The sequence below is a fragment of the Aulonocara stuartgranti genome, assembly GCF_965226115.1.
Source record: "Aulonocara stuartgranti genome assembly, chromosome: 15".
Classification (NCBI taxonomy): domain Eukaryota; kingdom Metazoa; phylum Chordata; class Actinopteri; order Cichliformes; family Cichlidae; genus Aulonocara; species Aulonocara stuartgranti.
In genome coordinates, this window is record NC_138951.1 from 4801368 (window position 1) to 4823756 (window position 22389).

The following is a 22389-nucleotide window of genomic DNA, read 5'->3' on the forward strand; positions in this document are numbered from 1 at the left end:
TATATATATATATATATATATATTCTAGACAATAATACTCAACATCCATTTTCCAAATGGTCTCTGTGCAAAAAAAACAATTGTGCATTTAAGAGTGCTATAGAGTCTTCGTCTCTCTTTCTCCTCCTGGTTTATGGGCCCTGCAAACATTAGTCTATCTCTTCAGGTCTTGGTGTCTAGTCTCTTTTCTACAGACTTCACCAGCAGCTCAGCGTACTGCTCCAGCAGAGCCAGGGCCTTCTCTCCGTCACAGTTTACCCCTGGGGGCCCTTCAGATTGGGGTGAGGAAGGATGAGGCAGAGAGTCCAGCTCATCCTTAACTGTAAGCAGCGCCTTGGACAGGATGCTCCTCATCTCATGTTGATCTTCACTGGTCTGTTGGCTATGTTGTAGTACCTGTTGTTAATGAACACATGCATATATAAAGTAAGTCAGCCATCCAAACTTCCAGAAATTAAAAGGAAAGCCAATGATGGAGTGAAAGTTGTAGTACCCTGAACGACCACTTGAGGCTTGCCCAAAAGCAGAGTCAAGTCTCCATGCCGTTTCATGTTAAAATACTCAACTTTACAGAAGAAATAAACATGTTTTCCACCAGATAGAAAATGATTGTAGTTCTTATAGAGCACTTTCCCTTTCATAACAAAGTGTGAATGTTTTTATAATTCACCCATTTAAAATCTGTTAAGCATTTAATATGGGCTACTTTGTAGCTACTTTGAATGGCAAAAGTAGCTACACCCATCCTGTTCACCATTTAATGTACTAAAACATACACTTTATTTGGTAAGTATATATTTTTTAAATCTTTTTTTTTTTTCACTAGGCCACCTACACATTACACCAACAGGAGCTGCTCCACCCTGGAAACCCATGAGCTATGAAGCTCCCGGCACACAGTTTTTGATGATAATGACACAGGAGTTACTGAGTCAGCAAAGTGCTTGTGGTGACTTTAACAAAATATGTGCCTCAGTACTCAGCAACCCCGCTCTATAACGCTTCCACTTTACAGTAATATCACATCATGTAGTATCTGGGAGGGAAGAAATTTCACAAGCTAACTTTTTGCATAGTGGCATCCTATTACACTACAGCATCTCGTTTAAATTTAGTAAACTCTTGAAAACTAATTTTTTTCTCACAAATGTTTGTAAAAGCAGACTGCATGGCTAGGTGTTTGATTATATACACATGTGGCAGTGGGATTGAAAACACGTGAATTCAAAAATTAAGGGTTGTGACCAATGTTATCTATATAGTGTACCTTCCAGTGTGGCTTGCTGTGTAGTTTACTGTACTAGCGTCCCATCCAAAAAGTCCCTGCTAAGATTTTGGTGAGTTAAATTCTACAATTTCCTGTGTTCATTACTCAACCCTAATCAGCAGGTATCTGGATCCATGCGTGCACACATACACTTTATTGATACTTTATTGATACCCTAACCCTTGGTTGGATAATAGATTGGGTAGCAGGCTAACCAAGCTAGCATGCTAACCAAGCTAGCTAGCATTAGCTGATAACAGTTAACCCTCTTGTTTAAATGTAGTCACTTCTGACTATATTTAAAAAACAAAAACAAAGCAAAAACAACAAGGTGAAAGCCATGTTGAGAATTTTAAAATGGGTGGCTTTAAAATGCCCAGACACACATGTCTTTTATGCAGTTCATGCAGTCAACAGGCAGCCAGGGGCACACACAGATGGGCAGTGCCTTTATCTCTTCTTTCGCTTCATCAGATTATAGATGTTTGCTTTTCCCCTTTGTCTTATTCTCTCTCTATTTCCTGCTTTCTATCAAGTTCTCCATCCACCCACCATTTTCACGCATTCATATACACAGACGCACACACTGACCGTAGTGTATAACATGACAGTTTTCCGCAGACTGCTGTGAAGGTCGGTAACAACCTGCCTACAAGTTTCCAAGGTGACTGAGCGATCTGCAGAGAGAGATAGAGAGAATGAATTTCAAGTACGGCACAGCATGCAGAAAATCAGCACCAAACCCAGAAGCACAAATAGCACAAACACAAGCGTGCGCTGTTATCGAGCGAAGTAGGAGAGCGGTAAACGTTGTGCAAAAGGTTGAAGAGCATATAAGAAAGAAAGAGGGAAAAGTTGGTATCAGAAAAGAAACAAACAGTTGAGGAGGTTGCTGCAAAAAGCTGCAGAGCTGTAACAGTGTAAACTAAGAAAACTGATTTCACAGTTTATATCATCCAGCAAAACACAGTTTCAGGTACAGAGCTGCTATCACTTAATGCCATTTAAGGTTTCTGTGTTTTTCAAATTGAAATGAAGCGAAAAGAAATTCCTGGCCTTTGAAAGGCGCTTATCATTCAGGGAACAGCCGGGAGGGAAGTATGACGAAGGGGATGGCGTTATTGTAAGATTCACCAGAGCACTTTAAAACTATTAGATACCTTTTATTTACTGAGCGAGTGAGCAATGTGAGGAAAACTCTGCACTGCCCATTAACTGAGGCTTTGTATTTGACGTCACAGCAGAGTCTAAGTAATATTCAAATTCACCTGCAAATTTCCCCAGATAATGGAAAACAGTACCTGGTGTGCAAACATGAGGCCATAACGGAAAATGTTCATCCTTTTCAGGAAGTACAAATGTGCAAATTTTATGAAAATCATCCATATTTTGATATTAGAGGGAGGCGAGAAGAGGGCTGAAGACAAAGAAGCTAAAGGAATGAAAGTAACAAAATGTAACAAATATAAATGTAACAAATGTAACAAAAAAAGCAGATATTTAAAACTTGTTGTTCTGTCATGTGTCGTCCTTGTAAAGGTCTAACTGGAAGCAGGCAGATAATATGAGACAGATAAGACTGACAGGCAGTACTGAAAAACATCAGGGGACGTAGCAACAAATAAGAGGAGGGTTGGTTAAAGAAGTCGTGGGAGGACAAACCTGGCTGTGGGCTTGATGTGTGGGCCTGTTCAGGCACCAGAGGGCACTCTTTAGCTACAGCCACCTGACCTGGCTCCTTGGCACTGGGAATAAAAGCCAGAAATGTAAGTCAGTTGCAGTGGCAGTACTAATTCTTGTATATAAGATACCCAGAACTGAACAGATACAATGAACAAATACCACTGCAGCCAACTCATATTGTGTATGAAGCAAATAACTAGCAATTTGATGTGCGACTGTTAAAAAACATCTAGCAAAGTCTTCACAAGTGATATAAAACTTCACCTCTCAGAAACTGAGTCCCTTTTCTGCTTCACAGGCATGGAACATGACAAAGAGGAATCCAAACTTAGAGACAGGTGCCTGCCTAATGCTGAAAATAACAAGATAAAATCACGTTCAAGCACACAGTTAGCCGATCGGCTCCTTAGCTCTGTGGAGACATCAAAAAGTACACGACTGGCCGGCGTTCTGACCTTGTTTGTTTAGGGGAGTAGCTCTATGGTGACATCCGGGGTCTGTTGTAGGAGTAGAAGCCCTGCTGATATTTCCAGACCAACTTGAGCTTGGCTTCACCTCCAGGCACAGGCTGCGTCGAGGGCTGAGCGGCTGCTTAGGAAGTGGGATGCGAGAAGGAGGGACGTTCTGGCTGGCTGTAGGATGAGGTGGAGTCAAGGAGGGAATGTTTGATAGTGGAAGGGAATCTTTTGACAACGCAGACGATGGGAAAATCAGGACAGGACATGAGGCGAGCACGGGAGGCTCAGTTTCTACCTCCACAGACGACCTCCTCCTCTTGGAGAAAAAGGGGGATCCTGGCGGGGTCATTATATGGATGGCATCTCCAAAAGAGGAGGACCAGTTTTTTGCCACAGAGCTAGCAGTGGCGTTCATGTAAGAGTGCTGGGGCTTGAGTTTAGGGCTCTCCCATGGAAGTGGGGACTGGGATGACTGTGGGGACCCAGAGGAGTGTGAAGAAAAGCACGAGGAAGGTCTGGGAGAGGGTTCATTGAGGAAAAGCTGCTGAGGTCTCTTGTGCAACTCCCTCTGGTCACTAGAGGGCAGAGGGGAGGAAAGAGCTGCAGAAAAAGACAGTGAGAAGATTAATATGACTAATTCTAAGAAAGTAGAATTAAATTACACGTGCTAAAGTGTTATGAACTGATTCAGAAGACTACAAAGCAGTTACTTTCAACTCATGTGGGAAAATACACTGATTAATTTGGCAAATTTCAAAGAAACTGTAAGTCGGCAATGCAAATTATGTTTAAATACACTCTTGAGGCAGATTAACTTTCTCACAGTTGCCAGCGGATGGAATTACTGTAGTTCACTGAAAAATCAGACACAAACATTACAGGAACCACAGACAAATAAATGAGTGAATTGAAACCGGATCAAACGTACAGCGCGTGGCCAAGTCCTGGGCAGAGCGCGATTTTTGGATGCACGTCGTCCTGTCCAGCAGCAGCGAAGCTTTGGGGGGAGGATTAGAAAACCTCCAGAGGTGGGACCCTGTGGTCGTCGTCTTCTGGGGTGGACTGCTTCTCTCCTGAGCCCTGCTGAGACGCGATACAGCAACTTTACCATCTGTTCACGGCACGCGTGAGTATTTTAGTCACATGACTGGCAGGAATAAAGCACAGTGAAATGTCTGCTGTTGTGCTGACATAGCCTTGTGACACAGCATCTATCCCCCCATGTTGTTCATACTGATCTTTTAGAATCATTTAGTGACTTTACGTTTCGCAGATCCGGTTTTGCCTCAAAAATGAAACCCCCATGACGCCTCTTAATGTATGTGCTTTCTTCTTACTTTGGCCCTTGAGCTTTCCCAGGGGACACGGGACTCTTATTTTCTGCGTTCCCGCTTACGCCATCTTCCATCAAGGGCCGCACTTTTGACACCGGGGGCTTAATGGAGCGGCCGCCTTGTTCCTTCCCGTTCGCTTTGGCAAACAGAAGCACGTCTCTGCGCAGAAAGGTAATACCGGGTAAGAGAAGCAGATAAGTGAGACACACATTATTCCCCTAACGTATGTGCAGATTGATATTACTCTCAGGTTTGTAAAGTCAATATGAAGCCTCATCCAGCAGTCAGTTAGCGTAAACTTTAAACAGGAGGGGGTTGCACTGCTTAAACAAGATATACCATGTGAATTAGCGAGCTTTAGATGTGCTGGTAGGTGGATTTGGAGACTTCTGCAGAGAGCCGCCTCTTTAACAGTAGCTTAGACATCATTTAGCCCCCAAAATATGAAGCTGTTTACACTTATACATCTCCACCTCCAAGAATAAAAAAAGAAAACAATTTCCTGCACAAAATCACCCGTAGAGGGTTAACAATGTGACTTTAAACTGACAGCTTGACTAGACAGGGAAAGTACACAGCGGCGTGTGAGAGTCCGCATGGGTTTGTAATTATAGCTGTTGAATCCACATTGGTCTGAAGTGGTCAGGCAGTACCGGTTATTATGTCCTCCGGCCAGGAAGCGTGAAGACATACTGAGCCTCGGGACTCTGCTCTGCTCAGCTGTGGATGGACATCAAGAAAAAACAAAAAGGAAGACAATTGAGACAGAGGCAGGAAGTAGAAGTGAGACTGAGAGGATAATAAGTGTTGACTGTGTCTGAATTTGCACGTGAGGTCATTTAAAGACGTCTGGGAAATAAAGCAATAATTCTTTTCTCCATGTCTGGAGGTGTTAGCCACAAACAGGCTATACATTAGTCATAACTAGACATCAAAAGGGTATCAATCTTCTGCCCCTGGCTCCCAACAACAAAGAGAATAAGGTTATTTCCCTAAAGCTCAAAGCACGCCTGCCTGTGTGTTCTGTGTTACCTGTAGTGCAGCCCTCCGACAGCGTCTCAAAGTTCTGCTTGAGGAAATCCGCTCGATCGCATCCGCCACTGTCCGTTATTGTCCTGAGAGCCTCGTCCATGCTCGTCACCCCTTCCCTTCGCTCCTCGTCCACCTCCTTCTCGTCGTTCTCCTCATCCGAGTTGTTCTCACTCAGATACTCTGCCTCTGCAGGATCTGAAAGCGAAAGCAAAATTAGACGCAGCAGAGACACAAGTATGACAGAGAAACCAAAGTCTTCAGTGGCCTTGATACAGCTTTTACACACAGGGAGGGGGGCAGCAGGTACTCTGTAATCCTTAAGAAATAACCAGCCTGGTAGTTTTATCTGACATTTCTCTTATCGAGCCTCGAAATAAAATAAAAATAAAAAAATAAATAAAATCCATGTCTCTCTGCACGCCCAAATCCCTCTCTGCAGGTATGAGCTTCACTGTACATTGAAGAGATATTTTAAAGCTCCCCTGGACATTTTAAATCGTGATTTTAAATCCTGCGTTTGGCACACTTCAGAAAGAAAACCTGAGACTGAGCACAGGCAGGCAGAGAGTACTGCAACATGAAAAAACCTCACAACGTGAAGAAAGCTCACATTTTTTTTAGCATTATAAATATACAAAGACCTCTCAGTTATGCTGCAGTATCTGGTCTGGCCTTATGGACTGAAAAGGACGAAAGGCGATTATGAGGGCGGTCAGGAAGCCCGTTCTCTCACTCCCTTCACATTCCTGTGACTGCAGCAGCAGTTTGAGTGGTTTATGCTCATGTTATGCATTTTTCTTTTTTAGTTTTGTTACATTTAGTTTTGATGTTGGATTAGCTTAGATCAGATGTGGGGAATTAATCTCCCCAAGGGGGCGATATGAGAAACTGGGACTGTTTTTGAGGGCTGTAACAGGGATGTACACCAGGCTGGTCAGAGTGGCAGCAGTTTAGTGTTGCTGATGGTTTATGGTTAGACTTTTCCTAGTTTTCTTTTGCTTCTTGTTCCTAATTAGTTATTAAAATTTGTGGGAACTGTGTGGCTTATTTCAGTTATGTAGAATCTCTTACAGCGTGGAGATAGACATACTGGGGGTTGTAACATATTTTTAAGGTGTTTAGACTTCTTGTGTTAGTTTTTGTGTTGAAAAACTGCAAAATCTTGATGAAAGTATGTAAATAATGTATGTATGTTCTCACCAGGGCATAAGCATGAATGCATCTAAAGCAGACAGTCTCCTGTCATGTGCTACTTGCTGAAAAAGTGCAACTGTGCTTTACACCATTTTTTGGAGTTCAGAGCTTTTGCACAAAAGACTCTTTTTTTTTAATGCTGCATGCATTCAGAGTAAGACCTTACCATCCAAAATATGATCTGGGCTGGACTCGCTGCTGTCATAATCCAAAGAGCAAGCGCTGTCTGGGCTGCGGCTGTCCTGGCTCTCGATACGGATCCCTCGTCCTTGCATCCTGCAGTAATCGCTGATGTAATGGAATCACCGACGTGGGAGCAACGAGGAATGGGGAGGGGGGGTGCAGAAAGAGAGAAACAGCAAACTGAGAATAGAAAAGGACTTTTGTTGTCTTGCAGTGGCATTGCAATCAATCGGGCAAAACAGTGCGTAGCAGGCAGAGGTTTACCTGTCCAGAGGACTTGTGTCGTCCTCCTTTTCCTCAGGATAGAGCACATCTGTCCCCTTGGTGTCCCTGGAAGTGTGCGAGGACAGCCAGTCGGCGTCCGGCCAGGGTTGATGTCTCCTGGGTCTCTCTCCCATCTGCAGAAAACGGGCAGTGCAATTATACACTCACGGATCCACACAAGCAGCTTCCTATATCTCCCTTATAGACAAACAGAACGTACCACAGGCTCCTGGAGGCCGAGCGAGCTCTGCCTCTCTCTGTCATGTGGGGGGCAGCTGGGGTTTTTCTTCGGAGCAAAGGTTTCCAGTTGCGTCAGGTCCAGCATGGATTTAACCATCACTTCCAATGAGCCCATACGATGAGACCAACGCCTCCGGGGACGCTTTGAGGACTCAGGGATGACTTGGCTGACGACTCCATGCTGGGAATATACATTATACACAGCACAGTACAATTATTCACCCTTTCCATCACATTTGTTGCTATGGAAGAAACTGTATGGCATCATTAACACACAGGGATGCGGGGTTTTTTTTTCCATTTTTGTTTTCTTTAATGGAACAAAAAGCAAATACTGCATGTTAGGATGCTTTAAGTTGTGCTTTCTTAGAATAGTCCAAAATGATTTATTTTATTTAAAGTCATAACAAACATCTACCTTTGTCAGCTCCCAGTCCTGTCCTTCATCTGAGCCTCCTGTTGCAGGAAGGAGCACAATGATTACAAAGTTAATAGAGGAAGTCAGTTTAAAACAATTTTGGTTGTTTTCCAGATTCTGCTGCACTCTGCAAAGAAGCCGAATGTCAGGGCAGTGCACCAGTGGAGGATTGTCTACCTATTACTAAACCCTTTTGACCTCATTGATGTAAAAAAAAAACCAAAAGCAGTTACCGCTATGTTTATTCATGTCATCAATTATCACACAGTACCTGTGTCCTCCTCTTCGTGGCTGCTGGCGGAAGAAGAATGGGTCGCGTTGTCTTCGGGGTCATTGGCATCGTCGTTCGCCGCTCTGTCGTCGTCCTCGTGTTCACGGTCGCTGTCAGAGGACAGACCCCCCAGAGCGGGAGCGCTGTACACCTCACGCCTGGGTAACACAGCGAAAGAGTCAACAAGATGACTATTCTATCTGTGTTGCCATGTCATTATACGCGAAGGGAATACATTCGCTTGAGGTGGGCTCTTTATCATCGGCGCTGGGTTCGCGGAAAGAATGTACTCAATTAACAGGTGGAGGTGTGCTGGTGTCGTCACCTGAGACTGGAGGTTTTGCTGGGTGGTGTGTTTGGGTTTTCTCTGAGCTGGTGCAGCCTCTCTCTCATGGTGATTGTCAGCTCTGGGGACAGCCTCCACACAAAGATGCAGCTGGGGGAGATAAAAGCATTAAATATTCAAGATTTCATTTCAGCTCGGAAGCATCTGCAAACACATTTCCACAGCCATTTCCTACAGCTGCAGCGGCAGAAGATTGCCTCGGCCTGGGTGCAAGGACATCTCTGAGAGGCGGTTTCTCACCTATCTCCCGATACAGAAATCAAATGCCGGCAATCGCTGGTAAACTTAATCCCAGTGACGATTTCTGCCAAACAAAAACAAGAAAAAAAAAGGCTTGTTAGCGCTCATTATGTTCTCTGTCATTGTGGTTAGATTTATTCTGTGATAGCTGCGTTACCAGAATGTCCAAACATAGTGGCCACACACTCCCCGGTGTAGAAGTCAAAGATGCTGATGGTTTTATCGGAGCAGCTGGTGGCCACGTATTGACCAGAGGGATCGATCTGAACCTGCCACACCCAACACAAAAGAGCCTTTTAGTATCTCTCTCTATATATGTGTGTGTATATATATATATACAGACAGAAAGAAAAAAGGTGTTTCAACTGTGGAGAAAAATGTTACCCTGAGCAGACTTCCATCTTCACTCAAAGATCCTTTATAGAGTTTTTTCTGTTTGCCGCTGCTGATGTTGAAAATCCTGCAGAGAGAAGGAAGAGATAAGCCCCGGCGCCTTTAAAGAACACGTTCCTAGCGAAGCTCGTGTATCTTTGAAGCCGCGTGCCCTCGCTTACCTGATGCAGCGGTCCTGACAGCCAACAGCGGCGTACTTGCAGGTGGCGTCTACGTCCATGTCGTAAAGCGTGGTCTTCCTCACCATGTGGTGAGAACGCCTGAACTCTGTTCCTTTGTCGGTCTGTGAAACAGAACAAGACAGTGTCAGGCCTGCGCTGGAGGAGGGTAGGGAAAATATCAGGGGTATTTTAGCAGAATGCATGATGTGACTTTTATTCTGAGCGTGCTGAACTCAATATAACCTGCAAAGAGAAATATGCGCAGCTTTACAGTCATTGAGCCAAGTCTCCAAAGGCTGCAGAGATCAGCTTGACTCAGGATCAATATCTGCATATTAAAAGGTGGGTATACAGCTAGTTGTTGCGTACAATAATGGAGTTGGGAAAATAGACTGAACATGTTTGGCAGTTAGAATAGGTCAAGGTTTAGACCACAGAGAATCAGCTTTTGTGCATCACTACCATCATCATCATCATCATCATATAGACATAGTCAGAAAAGGGTACTCTTTGCAGCTCATCCTTGAAAACGGCACAGAAGAAGCTCATTTCTGCTCTGCCGGAGCACAAACCTGTCACAACAACTTTCTAAAATGAGCACTCCATAAATGTCTGTACGCCAAAGAGAAGGTTCACTTTAGTCTAACAAGCCCTTGTTTACTGCGCTCCGGAAAAAACAAAACAAAAAAACAACTTAATGTTCTGAGTCACTGCAGTGGCCTAAATCCCGTCTCAAGTTTATGAAAAATGCTGTAAGTGGCCTGCTAACCCAGAAGCAATTCCAGAGCAAAAGAATGTCGCCTCCTTTTTTTTTCCTCTCTTTTTTTGTATTTCATAGTTATACAACTTGTAGCACAAACGCTCCTTTTGTGGTCTGTGCTCTAGAATTGCTAAACAGATTGTGTTACCATTGTGCCAATAAGTGTGACCTAAATGAGAGGAATTAATGAAAAAAAATAAGTCAAATGCAATGAAGCTCTTTGTGGCCAGAATTAGTTATTCAGAAGAATATCGCAGGCAGTACTTTGATGAAGTCAGAATAGCTGGTTCACTGTTTCCAGTCTACAATGAGGTGGCTGTTTCCTACCTTGTTAGCATTTAGCAGCCTGCATATACATTAGCTTTAACATTGGCGTTTGGCAGGAGTTTTTTGTGTCACTCATGCTTTTGCGTGTGTTTGTTGGGTAATATCCAACATCTGATGTTACCTTGTGGGCTGTGCGGAAATAGATGCTCTTGTCTGCCCCACAGCTGATCATTCTCACCTTGTTGTCATTGGCTAAAGAACAAAAAACAAAAGCATTTAGTCATCGTGTCTTCATGCACGTTCAATCATCCAGGCAAGGAAATCCCAGAAAGTGGATTCTGTTCATCTAGACGGAACGTTTTCAGTAGGAGAAATGATTTGTGTGAGAGGATTACCCTGCCCTCAACACCGACCAAGTGTGTCATTGTTGAGGGCAGAAACATGGTGGCGCCGTGGGTTCCCCAGTTTCACCCACTGTGGCCGATTTGTATATGGAGGAAGCAGAAAAGAGGACTCTACCATCCTACCCTGGGACACCACCGAGTAATCGGTTCACATATGTGGATAACACCTGGGTGAAAATCAAATCTCAGGATGTCCCACAATTCAGTGATCACATTAACTCAGTGAACAAACACATCCAGTTCACCAGGGAGGGTGTAAAAAATGACAGGTTAGCTTTCCTAGACTGTGAAATTCCTATCAGTAATGGACAACATTTGAAAGTCAATGGAAACAACCTCTAGCCAGGCGGATGGCAGAACACAGGCCAGGACTCCACAGTCTATTTACATCTACAGGCCAGTGGCCGCTCTGTCAGTGGACAGGGAGGAACAGTAGTGGGGAGTCAAGGAGGCTATTTACGTGAAAAAGGAACGGCCATCTGTGAACTGAGGGGGCCTAAGGGTACATTGTTCACTATTTTACAGTGCTGTGATTACAGCTATACCCCAACTCTCTGTGAATAGCACTCATGGAGATTGATCAATGGTCGTGACAATTTGCATGTTAATGATCATGAAACTGACCTCACAGCCCATTGTTAGTCAGTGGTGCTGGTGTCAGTCATTATGCAAATGTAGTGTTTATGAGGTTGGAGAAGCCTGCAGACAGCTGAGACTGAGAAGCCACATGAGCGATGCAACGTTTCTGCCACTGAAAATGCGACATCCAGATGAACGTTCCAGGATTAAGTCATCTTTTCATTCAAAAAATTGAAACCTGACCACAGAGACACCCCAATATTATACAGCAGCTTATTATACAATTACACTTTGACCTTTTTAGTATGAAACTTACTTTTATGTTACCAAGATAAGGTTTTGCATGTTGTTTAAGAAGTTAGCTGGTTAGCTGAGCAATCTTGTCTGTTGCAAAATGGATACAAAGCTAAAGCTGATATCCCTGCACTTCCACGTAAATAATGCAGAACTAGAGACGGAAATTTAAGCGATATGGACAAAATCACCTAAACATTACACCCACAGGAGCTGCTCCACCATGGAGACCCATGTCATAAAGCTCGGAGCACACAGTTCTTGTGCTGATGTTAATGCCAGAAGAGGTTTGGAGCTCTGCAGTTATTGAGTTAGCTTAGTGTTCTGGCATCTTCTATGCAATACGTGCTGCTACACTGGGCAACCCCGCTCTGTATCTTTAAGTGGTGTTTAGGGGTGAGAGCCGCTGTGGTTTCTAAACCACTTTGCAGTAATACCACTAATACACACATTTTTTTTGACTTGCTGCAGTGGTGGCATCCCATTAAAGTACCAGTTTAAAATGACCCGCTCTTTCATAAATGTTTTTGAAAGCAGGTTAATGGGACTGAAAAAAATCTTTGAATTTCAAAGATGAAGAGGTGTGGCCCAGTACTTTTTGTCCATACGGTGCATAACTCGTCATTTCTTTCTCTACATGGAAAACAGCTGTAGGCCAAATACTTATCCTTTTTCTGCCCACTGACTCATCATTTGCAGACATGACCACCATGCAGAAATACACCAGAGGAACTCAAACCCAGCTAGACTCATCCCTAGGGCAGCATTTCTGCAGTTCAGCTTCTTCCAGCATGAAGTAATTGGTAGCTTAAAAGCTAAGCTTTCAAAGTAGTTTGCCCCAAACTGCCTATTTTATATTAACCCACTATTATCAGTAAAAGAATTTTACAGTTCATGAAAAAGTCCAGAGACAGTAGATTAGTGCCTCTTCAAAAATCTACATTTGAAACCGTGACAGTAAGTGGTGCAAACATTTCATATCGGCTGAAGAAGAGAAAGCAAAGTGCAACTGAAAGGCTTTGCTCAAGCAACCAAAACTCCACCTGAATACACACGTAACCGTCATTTATTATTGAAACAAGTCGTGCGGCGTGTGAAATAAAAGAGCGGAGATGAAAGCGTCGGATTAAGGAAAGATTAGCCGTCAGATGTTGACAGCTTCTCAAGTGTCTCACCAGCAAAGCGGACGGCTGTTATGGATGAAGAGTGTTCGTCGAGTGTTTGCACCAGACTGTAGTCGTCTTCTGCATCCAAGACGTGGATCAGACGATCCCTGCTGGCTGTGGCCAGCAGCTTCAGCCCTGAGAGAAATCAGACCACATAATCACCTACTGTATTCACAGCCAATGTGCAAATATTCTCCAAGCGTGTCATCATTATAGTAACTAATACAGTCTCACACACACACTGACCTGTTTCTGGTTTACTGTATTCGAGGCTGAGGATCTCAGCATCATGGGCTTCCACCTTAAGAATCTCCTTCATGCTGCTGAGGTCATGAACCCTGCAGAATATCACAGTTTTAGGACAGAGGTCACGTCAGTCTGTCATCAGCCTCAGCCTTAGTCTTCTAGTCCTACCTCAGCATGCCATTGCGATCTCCAGATGCCAGGTGTCTGCCGTCTGGGCTGACACAGATGGTCCTGATGCCCGTCCTGGTTTCCGCTGTCTGTCCATCCCCCGACTTGACCTCTGAATTCGCACTTGTTACACACTCTGAATCCAGCAAGGTGCTGGTGTTCCCGTCGATGTAGATTATATTCAAAAGATCCTTTATAGAAATGAGGGAGACAGAAAGTAACTCTTCACAGCTGTACTTGAAACACAGCTGAAGAGAATACGGATCTTGGAAGTCAACCTCACTTGGCTCAGGATGTTTGGAGAATGAGTTTGTGTCCAGTCGTCCATGCGCCACACTCTCACGGTGTTATCAGCTGAACTAGTGAGGAATGCGCCTGATGACAAACCAGAAGCCACTTCTTCTGGAACATCTGGAAACACCTGGGGAGTAGTGACAAAAGGAGGAGGTTCAGTCAATAATAAACTAGATGAGGGTAAAAAAAAGCACGATTTTAAGAAACAATTAATGCTGTAAGTTAGATTTCTAGAAATGCAGTTTCACTATGCTGTGAATTGTCTTACATCGACTGTTATCACCAGTTTCAAGCTGCCAAATTCTGATGCACAATGTTCAGTACAACAGCACAACAGCTCCAAGTTTCCCAGTTTTGTTCGTGTAATGATCCCCAATGTGCCGCAAATTACTAACCGAATCAATAGGTAGAATCCAATCTGTTGTACTGCTGTAATCCTATTGAGCCAGGAGGCTTGAGGAAACACACTGAACATCTCACAGCTTTTAAAGAGGTTATATAAATTCACTTCCTCCTGCATGCATTTACCTCCAGGTCCCAGACACAGGCGGGATGAAAGAGGGCAGAGTGCACCTTCCCCACCCGCTGCACATCTCTCACGTCCCACACATACAGGCTGTGGTCATTATATACACAGCTGAGCCGGCAGCTGACGGGGTCATAGGTAACGGCAACGGTGTCTGGGTAACGGGCATCCGCTGTGGCGTTGAACAGATGACTGTGGGAATGAAAGGTTGGGACAACAGGAATAGATGTTTTCTTTGTAAAAATCCGACATCCTCGAGAATAAAAAACATTTAGACGAGACTCGGGCTTGCACTGCTTGAGACAGAAAGCTCTATTAATAGAGCTCACTTGATCCTGCAGTGGATCAGTGCTAAAGAAAGGCCGAGTTACTCCTGAGCTCTTCCTCACCTGGCCTCAGTCATGGAGGAGACGTCAGAGCCGAGGGGGTGCGGCCACGGCAGCGTGCACACAAAGTGCAAGTCAGCGGGTCTGAAGGCTCGCACCGTTCCATCGGCACAGCCGCAGAAGATCATGTGTTCAGACAGAGAGAGCGACTGAGCCAGCCCGGTCTGCACGGAAAGACACATGCCAGATAATCAGCTCACAAGTCATAGCTTCATAGTCTTTCTGAGAAAATGGTAAACATTCGTATTCATTCAAGTCTGAAAAATTAAGCTAATTATGCTCCTGCAGATAATATTACATCATTGCTTTGGCTGAGTCCTCTGCAAAGGTTACGGAGGAGTAGAAAAGCAGCCCCGTTGGAGCTTTTCCAAACACATCCTGTACCTGTCCTTGCTTCTAAATCTTCTAAGATCCTCTTCACCCGTTCAATAAACACGTATGGTTACTGACCTAAGGCATTTGTGCCTGTACTGTACTCAAATAATAACTAAATGAACATGCATGTTAGTGCTGACTGAGGCCAATACCACATAAAGAACAAATATGTTACATTCAGCTACCATTTAATAAAAATGAACAGTAGTGGCAGTTAAGAGTAGAGCATTGTTTCACAATATTTTGCTTGGCGATACTGTAAAGATTCAGGAGAGCAAATATCATCATTTTTATTAAGTAAGTTAAAATACTCGAACAAGAGGGCTCATGTCCTACACCACTGACTGACTGCAACAACTCTCAGAGAGGCTGTCGGAGGTCTGCAAGTAACTGCTGTCTAATCTATAAATGCAGGTTGCAGATTGCCAACATACTGGCATCAGTCTGAACGAGTCTTTGTTAATAAACACAACATGAGGGAAGTCGACTCAACAGATTTGAATTCGGTGATTTATCACAGCTTGACCCCGTTCAATTCATCTTGTGGCAGGTTTTAGTCAAAGTGTTGGTACTTGACAATATAATTTTGCAGCAAAAAATTACATAAATCCAAATAATTTAAGTATGATTACTTTATCTTATTAGATAAAACAAATACTGACAAAATTTTAATTTGAGATTTATGAATATCTCATTCATTTTGTTTTGTTTTCTTATATGTCACAAAATGTTAAAAATCACATTGATCATATAGTGGGGGTGTCTGGTTAGTCCCACCTCTACCTTTCACCTGCAGACAGCCCCTCCCCTCTCACTCACCCGAAGGTCCACCCACTTGTCCAGCATCCTCTTGCTGTTAAACTCGCACAGCAGGCCAGAGGAAGTAATGCAGAAAGTGGAGTCTGATTTAGAGCCACGTCCACAAGCTACATCACAGAAGAAATTGTTCCTCAGCTCTCCCAGCAGCCCGGAGCGGCCCAGCAGAGGCACAGGAGCGCTGGCCTACATAGCACAGAGAGGTGATGGTTAGCCGATAAAGCTCCAACTGAAGGAGTTAAAGCGCTTCCCTGAAATGTTGCATGTGTGCTGCTGAAAATTAATAATCCCTGGGTCTCACAAATGTATTTGCATAATGTAAGAGTGCACTAAAGTTATTCAGTTATGCAAAAATAAAGCAGAAGTAAAAGGTAGGGAAATAACTCCAGGCAGTAATAAAAGATAGGAAAGCCTCTCATACCTTGTTGGCCTTGCAGTGATCCAGATACCAGAACTTGACATGCCTGTTCCCCACTGTGACAAAGTAGGAGCTGTCCTCGGAGAAAGACACACCTTTCACCTTACTGGACACCTTGTTAGCAGCCACTATTACATCTTTCTGCAAAGAACAACACATTCGAAAGAGATCACACAACTAAAACACAATAGGACTCGCTGCTCAACAGTGTAACATCACATTCACTACGTGGTTTTAGACATTTTTACTACTTTAAAGTTATTTTTTCATTTAGAGTTTGAAAAAATTGAGCTTAAAAATTGCCAGTCATCAGACATTAAACCATCATTGTCCTGATTAAAGCAGTCAGGAGAACGGAAGAAGGTGTAAAAGCACAAGTAGGATTTGAGCTTTAGAAACTTTCAAGGGAGACAAACCTTCCACGCCCAGACGTTGACCATCATGTCATGTTGATTTCCTACACTGACTATGTATTTGCCATTGGGGGAGAAAGCCACACAGGAGACGCCGTACTTGTGCTTCTGGAGCTCGGCCACTTGCTTCCGTTCTGCCACGTCCCATACCCTCACCGCCGGTAGGTGACCGCTCTGATGAGAAAAAAAAATGGTAAGGGGGGGAGGAGTCGACGTTTAAAAACAATGTTAGGTTGTTAGTAAGATGGCGAACACTCCTCCATTCATACACTAAAGGGTCTTAATGTTTTCGTCGACTGAAACAGGCTCCGCTCAGGAGTCACCTGTCATTCCTGTCTGTCCATCTCTCTAGAAGATCATCCTCTCTCTGTCCTCTGATTGTCTACTTGTCCCTTGACCTGCTCACATTATTCCCTCCTGGGGATCGAAAGTTCAGCAGACTATTTGTGTAGTCTCCTATTATAATATGGTAAAAGGACCTTTCAAAGGTCAGAGTTATTAGGTCCAAAAGAAATAGTGTGACATTCAACTGAAGACAGAGCTGCATACAAAAGACACACAAGAAGAGGAGGACAAAACAGCCTGCACATCCGCTGTCAGCCTGCCCCTGTATGTAAATGAGCTACTGTTTGATGAATGAGTGTGTGTGTGTGAGGGACATTTCTTATCAGATCACTCACTCGGGCATATCTTTTACTCCTCCTTTTAAAGGGCCTGTGGGAAAACATCTAATACAGCTGTGATGCGCTCAGCTTTGATCACCGAGCACAGCGGGTTAAAAAGAGGGCTCTAATATTTCTCCACCACATCCACTACGATCTCTAACCAGTTTTAATTACTCAAAGTATTCTAACGTTGGGAATTTAGCACATGGTTCCCTTTGAATTCCAGGAGAATCCAGGAGAACAGCCTATCCTCAAGTCTATTTGGGCTTTTGAACTTTGGTCTTTGTCGTCATGGCAACTGCTGCCTGCCCATCCACTTATGCAGAGAAGTCTTTAATCGGCTTTGATTGGCCGGGGAGGATTAAGATAGCGTGTTGTGTCGAGGCCCGCGTTGTAACTACAACAAAACCGATTCAAGATGCTTGACTGAAAAGACACATTACGCTGTGACACGACAGAACAAGGCCCTCTAAAGAGGAGAGGCTGCAAACACAGAGCTCTGCAGCAAGCCTCCATCCTGCTGGGGTGTCCGCAGCACAGCGCGCTAACTCCTTCTTATACTGTGGATAACTGAAGACGCGAACAAGCTAATTCTCTGGATTCTGCAGTAAATCTGAATTACTACAAACACCAGTCCTACTGTGATGTTCACTTGACACAGCAAAAACCGAAGAAAGCTAAACAGAAGACGAGAGGACAGACGCAAGTTTGAGTTTACCCGCAGAGACAAAGTGAGAAAAGTGAGGGTGATGAAACTCACCTCTCCTGTCACCAAGTGTTTGCCGTCAGGGGAAAAAGACAGAGCTGTGATGGTTTTCCTGTGAGAGGGACAGAGGATAACATCACAGCATGATTAGTTCAGTGCTGCTCTGCTTCAGTGAAGACTGTACTCGTGGGTGACTCACCTTGAAGTGTTGATAATGTGGTGCTGCCTGTTCTTTTTGGGGTTCAGTAAGACTACCACACACCTACAAAAGGAAACCAAGAAATGCAGTAATGCATATTAATGTCTGATATGGAAACAGGTCGAGAAACGATGCACATACTTAAGGAAAATGGCCATTTTATGTTAATAAATTAATGACAGAGTTTATAGGTGCAAATGTTTAAACATTCAAACTGTGCAACTCCAAAGAAAGCCTGATGCTAATGGCTGAATTTTATCTGGAAGTTTTTCCTTGGTGGTAACAGCGAGAAGTAGAAACACACTGTAAACATTGGTGCTGTTAATGTTCTAGGAAAGCATTAAATAATTGACATGTGTAGTGATTGCGAAAAAACAACTAATCATGTGCAGAAATGAATTTATGAAACTTACAAATGACCAAAAGATCAGCTGGATAACTTCTAATTCCTCTTTATTTTTATTTAATTTTACCCCACAACACAAAAATAACCCCAATAAATCATCAATATTTTCTGGTTTAAATCAGCTGTGTGTGTTGTGGTCAAAACTCTGCATTCATGATTTATCATTTTCTTTTTGTGTGAAACATACAGATGAAGTCAGGAGCTTGCGCACACTCATCGTGGGCATGGACGAATGATGATTTTAGGCTTTTAATGATTCCTTTGAACTGTAAATACAAGTTGTTTCGATGTGTCACCACTTTGCAGAGTGAAGTGAGTTTTACATTACTCCAAAATCGACACCTTCAAGCTCGGCTGAAGTTTGCAGCTGCCAACATGCATGACCAAAAAGCCTTGGAGTAATATTTTACAGTCAGAAGAGACAAAAATTGAGCCATTTGGCAACAATGACAGGGGGTATGCCTTTCCGGAGTAAAGGTCAAACCTAAGCACAATGCACCTCCTGTGAAGCAGGGTGGTGGTAGCATCATGCTCTGTGGTTGTTTTGTAGTTGTACATTGCACCAGTTGGATATATTAATGAAGAAGGAGAACTACCTCCAAAATTTTCAGCTTCACCATAAATCAAAAGCTAGACGACTGAAACTTGGAGATGACTGGGTGTTCCTACAAAAACGAAATGAATAGGAACACAAGCGCGCACACACATTTTAAAACTTGGGTTGGGAAAGTGCACAAGATTTTCCGTCCTTAGTCTAGTTTTCAAAATACAGAATAACTTCCTTAGAGGGAACATTCAGAAAGAAGATTACACTACATTACATGAAAAATGAAAGCACGACTAGACATAACGTGAGTCATTTTTAGTCTATACTATATATTTCATCATATACTTTTCCATATTGAAATAACGGACGCATAATATTGTTACCTATTAATTCAAAATCCTTTTTGCATCCTAGCTCGTGAGCAGAACTTAGATCAGCATTGGACCTGCTAGTGAACTGCACCGTGCCAGGAAACCTGGTACAGAGCAGCTTGCACAGATTTAAACTGAGACAGCAGGTGGGTTGCCAGATTGTGCACCATTTAGTACAACGATGAGCAGAACCATTTGTGCAAAGACGTGCCCATGCATGCCTCACACAGACACACACACACACCCTTACACTCCTTTACACGTTGTTGCAATACTGCTCTAATTCTCCTCGTTTTTCCCCTTTGACCGCTGGCCTTCTTAATATTAATACAGCTTTGTTGGAAGGTTCCAGAACAAAATCAGCTCAAGTGCACAGATTTTGTTGCGACCTGGCAGGACCCTCTCTGCTTGTTTTTAAACACTGCTTTCACCCACTCCGAGGCCAACCCCCCCAGTATCACCACTGCAGATCTAAACCATCCAGCATAACCATCCTCATTTTTATATTCTATGCTGATTAAAGCTATAGCAGCAAGAATTAATAATACTGCACAACAAGCTATCACTGTGCCAGAGACAGCCTCCCCAAGGATGGGATAAAGAAAAAAACCCAACACAGAGCTCCAGTCCTCTGAGATGATGCAGAGATAACACACACGCAGAAATTTGCACACTAAACATCCGCATGAGGTAGATATGATAAGGCAGCTGGGAGCGAGCGAAGCGCTGATAAGTCAAAGGTCAGATTAGGAAGATAACAACGCATAAACAGTCTCTCTCATCTCACCCTGCAGGATAGGCCACAAGTCCAGATCGAGGGTCGCAGGCCAGAGCGCTGTTTCCTGAAGAGGTGATGCCCAACACTTTTTCCAGAGTCACCTGTAGAGAGACAACACAGGGCGGGTTTGGTTTTCAGGAATTCATCATAATTAGAAAAGAAAAATAAAATAGTGGAGGCTGACAGAAGAATAGAGAGAGAAGTCAGTAAAGACACAAGTAAATGTGCTGTTTGTGTACAACATTCTGGCATCTTATGTATTAAAAAGCAGCCTTTCCTGGCAGTTTCAAGATTCAGGCTGTCAAATCTGAAAAGTATTGATCACCGTTATTGTCTTTATTGCACACCTGCACAAACTCTGTGATAAACGAGCAGACTCTGAGCTGCTGATGTGCAGCACCAAGCGTGTCTTTGATTGATACGTGTCCAACAACAGGCTCGAGACAGAAAACTGTCGTCGTTTTATCTTTTGGGTGTTTGAGGCGTAAAAAAAAAAGAAAAAAGAAAAAGATCTCAAAGACAAAGTGAGGATGTGACAGCTGGCTTGGCTGCCTGTCTGTGTCTGCCTTGGGAATTAGAAACCAACTGCTGGCATCATTGATTAGTCTGAGTGAACATATGAATGTAGCCGAGCCTCAGTGTCCTACTAACAAAAGTGCAATAATAACATCAGCAAACAATAAAAAGAATCATAACAAATGCTTTCTAAGAACTCTAAATTAAATTTTTTTGTTTTTTTTAACTGACCAGTGTTAATAGATCATTTATAAGCAATTAATAAGCCAACCTTTTGGGTTGCCAGGTTATCAAAATGTCAATTTTGCCACTGTTTAAACATCACATTTGGCAGTAAATCAGCTATTAAATCGTGAATGCTTGCTTAATATAGGTGTTCCCAGTCCAGACACTGCAATATCTTCATTTTAATAAACAACGCCAGCTGTTCTCATAATGATTTATCACTACTCTGCCAACAGGTCGCAATAGCTGTTTTAATAATAATAAATGAGCGCCTATCTCTCAGTTTTCCACCCTGTAACGCGTGACTTGTTACAACCTGTGCATCAATAAATTGCACAAAAATACAGGATGCGGTAAAAACAATAAAACCGACAGCTCATATATGGAGGCTGATGTTTAATTTCTTTTTTGGTGAATACAATAAACATGAATTTTATGGCAGTTGTTTCATGGTTCAGGTTTTACAGGGTTAAGCAGGTGAAACGTTTGTACCTTAGATTTCCAATAATTACAGTAAAGTATCTCAGATCAGATTTTAGCTCCAGGTAAGCCTGCAGCACTAACAGGTCTGCAGCGGGACGCTTCTTCTGTCCGGCTGTTCTACTCACACATCAGAAGTTTTCGTACCTTGCTGGTGAGATTTTCTTTGCAGTTCTTTCCGGTGGATGGAGAACGCAGAAACTTCCTGATGCGACTTTTAATGGTGAATCCATCGCCCGGCATTTTTCTTAGCTTGGCAGCCCGGAGGCACGGCTCTGAGGGCTGCTGACCATCCACTGTGGCAATCCACGGACTGACGGAGTGTGGCGCGCACACGGGCTGGAGAAGAAGAAGCGAAGGGGAGCGCGTAATGATCCTGCTCCCAGGACTAAAACCTTCCGGCTGCAGAGCTTTACAAAGTGTGACAGAACTCCTGCAGCAGCCGGTGGGACATGTGGAGGCTAATCTCTCGAGTAAGTTCGCTGTTCTCTTCTTCTGTCGTTGCAGGTTCTCGTCTGAGCGCTGCGTTTGCAATGACAGGAGGAGACGGAGTCGCCGCTCAGCTCTTCGCTTGTTCCCGTGTGCCAGTGTGACATCACTGGTTTAATCCGAACCTGAACTGGTCCCATTCAGTGATTACATCAGCTTTTGCGCCTGATTTAATGGGATTAGAGAGACCGGTGCAGGGGACGTTTTGGGGAGCCACCAAAGAATTTATTAGGCTGCTGATTAGCAGACAGAGGTTCACTTATCTGGAAGTTCACTCGTAGTGAATGGGACTGTTTGCTTAAGTTAAAGCAATTTAGGTTTTGATTGTGTCTTTTTTTGAACACATTGACTCACGTTGTCTTGCACGAAGGCGATAATTAGATTACCATAACCTGGATGACTGAGATGTAT

The 22389-nt window shown here is 43.5% G+C and overlaps 1 protein-coding gene across 2 annotated transcripts; it reads right to left on the reverse strand.

The window, feature by feature from the left end:
* Positions 1 to 28: 28 nt before the first annotated feature.
* Positions 29 to 22065, reverse strand: LOC309688830 (mitogen-activated protein kinase-binding protein 1-like). Of its 2 annotated transcripts, none has more exons than XM_082504829.1 (33): positions 21637 to 22065; positions 20278 to 20369; positions 18167 to 18229; positions 18022 to 18079; positions 16600 to 16770; positions 16187 to 16324; positions 15769 to 15951; positions 14578 to 14738; positions 14191 to 14380; positions 13652 to 13789; positions 13369 to 13559; positions 13201 to 13292; positions 12964 to 13089; positions 10693 to 10763; positions 9485 to 9606; positions 9315 to 9390; positions 9088 to 9199; positions 8931 to 8994; positions 8670 to 8780; positions 8345 to 8502; positions 8074 to 8111; positions 7636 to 7836; positions 7416 to 7549; positions 7135 to 7256; positions 5775 to 5969; positions 5396 to 5462; positions 4746 to 4901; positions 4337 to 4491; positions 3406 to 4008; positions 3215 to 3302; positions 2930 to 3012; positions 1859 to 1944; positions 29 to 396 (listed from the first exon to the last, which is right to left on the reverse strand). In XM_082504829.1, exons 1-33 carry the CDS (start codon positions 21730 to 21732, stop codon positions 163 to 165), a joined length of 4575 nt encoding a protein of 1524 aa, XP_082360955.1. In that variant the 5' UTR covers positions 21733 to 22065; the 3' UTR covers positions 29 to 162. The 2 variants fall into 2 exon arrangements, with proteins under 2 accessions (XP_082360955.1, XP_082360954.1); XM_082504828.1 differs by having other exon boundaries at positions 4337 to 4488; positions 21637 to 21822.
* Positions 22066 to 22389: the final 324 nt, after the last annotated feature.